This window comes from Pogona vitticeps, chromosome 4 (genome assembly GCF_051106095.1).
Source record: "Pogona vitticeps strain Pit_001003342236 chromosome 4, PviZW2.1, whole genome shotgun sequence".
In the NCBI taxonomy this organism is placed as follows: domain Eukaryota; kingdom Metazoa; phylum Chordata; class Lepidosauria; order Squamata; family Agamidae; genus Pogona; species Pogona vitticeps.
In genome coordinates, this window is record NC_135786.1 from 129,445,290 (window position 1) to 129,451,312 (window position 6,023).

Genomic DNA, 6,023 nt, shown 5'->3' on the forward strand with positions numbered 1-6,023 from the left:
TGTGTGTGAGGGAATCAAGTTATGGAATAGACAGAATGCTCCCCTCCATATCTGTGGGTTGTGGTGGATTGCACCCTGGATTAAACAAGTTGTTCCACCTAATTGAGACTTGGATGGTTTATTCTTTCCTGGTGTATTTAGCAAGGAAAACAGGGATGCTTCTCAATCTTCCATCTCTGCATTGTATGTGATAAATCCAGATCCAAATAATTATACAGTGGTGCCCTGCTTTACGATTGTCCCGCATTACGATGAATCCGCTTTACGACAATCTTTTTGCGATCACAACACGATGGTCTAAATGGGGGAATTTCACTAGGTGAGGATTGGTTCCCTGCTTCGGGAACCGATTCTTCGCAAAACGATGATTTTTCAACAGCTGATCGGCTGTTTCAAAATGGCCACCGGGTAAATAAAATGGCTCCCTGCTGTGTTTAGGGACGGAATCCTCCTATACAGGCAACGAAAATGGCCACCGTATGGAGGATCATCGCTGGACGGTGAATTTTAAGCCCATTGGAATGCATTGAAAGGTTTTCAATGCATTTCAATGGGCTTTTTATTTTCGCTTTACTATGTTTTCGCTTAACAGCGATTTTCCTGGAATGGATTATCGTCGTTAAGCGAGGCACCACTGTATTCTTGTACTGAGAGAGATGGAAAGAAGAAAGATGTAGAGAAGACAAAAGATTAATGGATGGAGAGGACTTGCAAGCAAATGTAGAATTTGCTCCTTTCTTTGCTCTGTTTCTGGTTGGATTTGGAAGGTAATTGAGGGAAGGGGTATTGTTTGCTTGCTCAGTCACAGGACAGATGTTGTTCTCTTTTCAGATCAGCAAGGTGAAGTCTGAGGCACGGATAGCATTGCTGCGTCAGGCAGGCCTGGATGTAGACACTTGGCTGGCAAGTGCCATGGGGCAAGTTCTGGATGAAATGGAACAAGAGCGCCGGCTTAGTGAAGCTCGCCGATCTCAGAGGGGCTCAACTCCTACAGTAAGAATTGTCTCTCCCCATCACTTCTAACACAAGAAGATTCACAAAGGAAACTGAAATCAACTGAACAGACAATCAGCCCCTACGCATGGGTTTATGTCATTCAGACGCAAATTCCAGCCACGTGGGATCAGCACACAGAAAGAGCCAGAGGCTGGAGATGTATCTGAAAGGCATCCATACATAGAAGCCTTGTAGTTCTTTGTTCAGGTGTTGATGAGAGTATTATTTAAGGCAGGGAATGGGCAAGTTTTATGGGTCTGCCTCCAAACTCTCCAAGGGCCTCACAGATTACCAAAAGGCCCCAAAATGGAAAAGGGAAAGTGAAAAGTAAAAAGAACTGCCTAAGTTAACTTTCAGTTTTGCAAAACTGAAATGTGGGAGGGAGGCTTAAATTGGTCAGAGGAACTCTGTAATGTATGTAACAGATAAGTTGTCACTCCTGGAAGCTTGTAAGAGTTACTATCTGCCTTTTTTTTTCCTGGAAAGCAGGGGAGGAGCTGGAGGGCAACAAAAAAGAGTCTTGAGATTCTTTTTGATCCTTTTGCTGTTTTGCCCACTTCTGGTTTTAGGGAACAAATGAACCTACCTTTGCTGAAGTAGAACTTTGGACCTTCTCTGTGTTCTCTTGGTTTAGGCAAGGAATTGGTAGGCCCAAATCCATATCAGTCTTCAGCTGGATGTGTTTTATAAATGTTAGTATTTACCAACAAACAAAGATACTGTAGAACATTGATTTTTGTTGGTGCTTCCTTTTTCTATCCTCTCGTTGGTCTGATTTTTCTTTGGAGTGAGATTCTCTTTTTGATTCTTTCCCTCTCTCACGTTTGCTTATTCTGTCTCTTGATGTGAAATAACTTGTGAGAGTAATAATGTAACACTTTTCACCAGGCAGAAGATTTTGATCTTGCTGAGTTTGAGGATTACGACGACAGCATAGACCTGTTTGAGGATGCAAGGCCAAGCCCAAACATGGCACGTGCCTATCCTTGTTGCTGCAGAGTATTCTTCCCATACCAGGTAATGGCTTCTTTCTCCTCCAGCTTGCAGCATGTCATTGACATGACGATTAGTTAGCTTTTCGAGAGTGTGAGCAAGGACAGCTCCAGAATGTTGAAGTTCCTCAGGCTAAAGACCCTTCAAGAGAGCTTGGTAGCTGGTGAAGCAGCAAGTGATACCAATAGACAAAGAACGTTCATTCGCTCCTGTTCATCTGTTGCTCCTCACCTCTTGGCATTAGCATTCACTTGTATTTTCCCTGTTTCTAATTGACCTTGGACAGTGATAGTGGTCTGGATGCAAGTACACTCACCCACGTTATATCCCAAGTGGCTTGAACTCAGATAGGATAAGAAACTACAGTTTGTTGTTAGAAGAATGAACACTGTCTAGTCTGTGGCTTGTATGTTTCCTCCTCCATTTCACATAAGACAGGAGGTGATGATAAACTTCCAGTTCTATTTTGCCATAGTTCATAAGTTAAAGTTCATAATCTTAGAATCATGGACTAATGGAATTGGGAGGGGCCTATAAGGCCATTGAGTCCAACCCCCTACTCAATGCAGAAATCCAAACTGAAGAATATCTGACAAAAGGGTGTCTTGCTTTCTCTTCAATGCCTCCTGTGTTGAAGCTTTCACCACCTCTCAAGGTATTTAGGTTCCACTGTTGTACTATTCTTAACAGTTAGGAAGTTTTTCCTGATATTCAGCCGAAATATGGTTTCCTGTAACTTGAGCCCATTATTATGTGTCATGTACTCTGGAATGATTGAGAACGGATTTTGCCCTTCCTCTGTTTGACAGCCCTTTCAAGTACTTAAAGTGCTTCTCACCTCATTTGTGAAGAGGAAGAGGAAGGTCCACAAGCCTTGCACCACTATGCATCTTATTATAGGTCCGTAGGTCCTGGTGTTTGTCCAGATCAACTGGGCACCAGACATCAACATGAGGAGCATTGTCAGTGTCAGACTTTCGCAGAGGCTAAGTAACTATTTAGGCCTGATTAGACACATCTAAAGAAACAAAATGAAATACAAGTTTTATAGAATTGGATTTAAAAAAAGAGGAAGCAGGAAAACCAAACATCTGAAGTAGATAAATTATATTTTCATTATCCTTTCATTTGAAATTGTCTGTTGTTGCTTTGCATGGGAGGGGGAGTTCTACAGTACTATGAAGTTTCTTGGATTTGGTATAGCTTAGAGCCTTAGCATGCCATAATTTGCCCTGCTTGGGCACCATGCTGTTGCTCCTCTTTCCTTCTTGACTTTGTGTGTCTTCTTTCTCATCAGGCTCGCCAATCTGATGAGCTGACCATTGCCCAGGGTGAGGAACTGGAGGTCATTGAAGATGGTGATGTGGAAGAATGGGTCAAGGTTGGTGCAAGGAACAAAGCTGCCTTCCTCTTGGCTGTGGGACTTGAGGAATATGAGAAATTGTGCAAAACTCTAGTGTAATAAAACTATGGAAAACGGTGGTTACACCGGTGATGATTATGCTTATGGAATAACTTCATGGTCATCTCTGGTAGTGATGCCAGTGCCAGTTGACTTGTTGCTGTCTTAACCCTTAACTACATATGGGAGGAAGGCAGCAGTGCAAACTTCTTCAAAACCATTTCTGAGTGTCACTTCTCCCACCTGTTTTCAGGCACGTAACAGTGCGGGACAGATTGGGTATGTTCCTGAGAAGTACCTGTTGTTTCTGGACATAAACAGGGAATGCCCAAATCCAGATGAGAACAGCCAGGAAGGTTCCTCCGATAATGCCTTAGAGAGGGAGCTGACAAACATTATGAACATGGACTTGATGCTGGAACCTGGAGGTGTGTGTTGCTGAGGTAGAGGGAAACTTTGGGAGTGGGAAGGGATGCCCATAAAGATGTGTGCCTCATATGATTCTTCTCTTTCTCCTGTTGAGTCCTGTATGATCACTGATAAGAATTCAAAAGAGCCTTTGTCCAATCTGATGCATCAGTAGTGGTGCTCTTGCCTGCCTATGAAGGGAATGTGTCAAAATTTATTTACATGTTTCCCTGCCTGTTTCTCCAAGAGTGTAGACTAGGAGTAGGAAACATATGGCTCTCCAGATCTTATTGGACTGCAGCTCCCATCATTCCAAGCCAATGATCCAACAGCACCTGGAGGGCTGCACATTCCTCACCCCAGATGGCTGCTGGATCCACTTGTGTATTAAAAACAGCTGTGTCGTCTCTTTGTTCGCAGCTTCACTGGTGAGAGCCCTGTATGACTACGAGGGGCAGAGCCCAGAGGAACTCAGCTTTCCTGAGGGAGCCATCATCCGAGTGCTGCCACGGGAGGAGGGAGCTGTAGATGATGGCTTTTGGAAAGGTGACTTCAATGGGAGAGTTGGGGTCTTCCCATCTTTGGTGGTTCAAGAAATAACTGGCACTCAGGAAAAGACTGAGCAGGTGAGTTCCTACATGGCTCAGGAGGAGTCTATTAGTTTCTCCGCTTTCTGTCTCTAAAAGTTAGGATAATTCCTAGCCCTACTCTGAAATTTGGCACTAGAATGGGCAGCGGGAGCTGTCTCCACAGGCATGCCCTAATTCTTATGTGGTCTGAAGAGACGTGTTATTCTGGAGACAATTTCCCAAACTGAACTTGGGCTGTGTTTTGGAAAGACTTGCAACACGTTCAGGCTCAATGCGATACTAGAAACAGGGCTTCTTTCCTGATGGGGGAAGGGGAGTAGGATTCTGGTGACAATTATATTGTGCCCAGCTAATAAAGCCCAGCAGAACTTATTGAGTCTGAATTCATACAACACTGGTACAAAGATACAGGTTCTCCCTCTGTCCTCTCACATAGAGGTGTGGGTTTTGACATTAGAGTAGATGGACTTTGTATGTCCTCTTGTGAAGAGGGTGCTCCTGATTAGATTGCTATCCTGTTCATCCAGTGTTTGAAATGAGAGAGTGTCTAGAGCAGAAGCCTGCTAGTAAACAGTGTCTGTTTTAGAAGCCACAATGCTGGGCGTGGGAGGGGAGTCAGAGGCGGACAAGTTTGGTGGGTCCACTTGAGAAAGTGATTCTCTGTGGTTAGCGGGTGATGGAGGTGAACCTAGCACACACTCTCCCTTCAGGAATTAAATGTGTATAATTTTTGAAAAAGCCTACGGGGCAAATGATTACATCTTCTTTTTTCCATTTGATGTCTTCAGAGTTCCCTCTGTTTTGAAAATCATCTGAAAGTAACTGGGCCTTTTCATTTCAGGATCTTCTTTCACCTTCACCTCCAGCATTTTCCCCTCCAGTCCTTGAACATGACACAATGCCTTCTCCTGACATTATACAGGGAGGTGAGTTACATGGAAAGACAGTTCCTGAAGTAAAGTTGTGTCCAACAAAATGGATGCTTAACCTACTTAAAACTACTGTAGCTCAGATGGCACTGTTATCAAAAATTATCCGGGGGCTCTGTAATTATAACCGAAACATGGGGTGTTGGTCCAAACCTCTAGCAGTTTTGCATATTCTTTCGGGCAATAGGAGAGATCATAGCTGTATTTTTGGACAATGTGTATGTAACACTTAGTGAAGGGTAAGGATATGGAGGCTAGTTCTACACATGCTATATAGCAGAATAACAGTTTGAACATTGTTTTATCTGTTTCCAGGTGGCTGGCAACAAAATATGGCTAGTTGCCATAGTTCCTCTGATCAGAATGTACCACGTATTCGCCCAGTAAGTTGTGCCCAGTATACAGCATGTGAACGACTGGCATGTGCACAGCACAGAATTTGGTTAGATTTTGATCTAGTATTTAATTAGATGATAATGAAGTTGATTAGAAAAGTTACTGTTATGAAATATTATATTTATTTATTTAGATTTGTTTTAGAAAAAAACTTAAATTTACTCTTAATCAAACCTGCAGTGGAACAGGAGTAGAATGGGAGAGATATAAATTGTGACATTTCATTTATCTAACTTGCAGACGAAAAAAAGTAGTAGAGACAAAAATAACCTCCGGCTTATTGCAATTATGAGTAAAAGGGAGGAAATG

The 6,023-nt window shown here is 42.9% G+C and overlaps 1 protein-coding gene across 3 annotated transcripts in view; it reads left to right on the plus strand.

The window, feature by feature from the left end:
• The window catches only part of FCHSD1 (FCH and double SH3 domains 1), a 34,058-nt gene that overhangs the window by 26,803 nt on the left and 1,232 nt on the right, over positions 1–6,023 (plus strand). For all 3 annotated transcript variants that reach the window (XM_020799187.3, XM_020799188.3, XM_078392482.1), the window contains 7 exons: positions 832–993; positions 1,885–2,013; positions 3,287–3,370; positions 3,645–3,819; positions 4,220–4,425; positions 5,231–5,315; positions 5,634–5,701. In XM_020799187.3, coding sequence (XP_020654846.3) covers positions 832–993; positions 1,885–2,013; positions 3,287–3,370; positions 3,645–3,819; positions 4,220–4,425; positions 5,231–5,315; positions 5,634–5,701 — 909 coding nt within the window. The remainder of the gene's footprint in view (positions 1–831; positions 994–1,884; positions 2,014–3,286; positions 3,371–3,644; positions 3,820–4,219; positions 4,426–5,230; positions 5,316–5,633; positions 5,702–6,023) is intronic.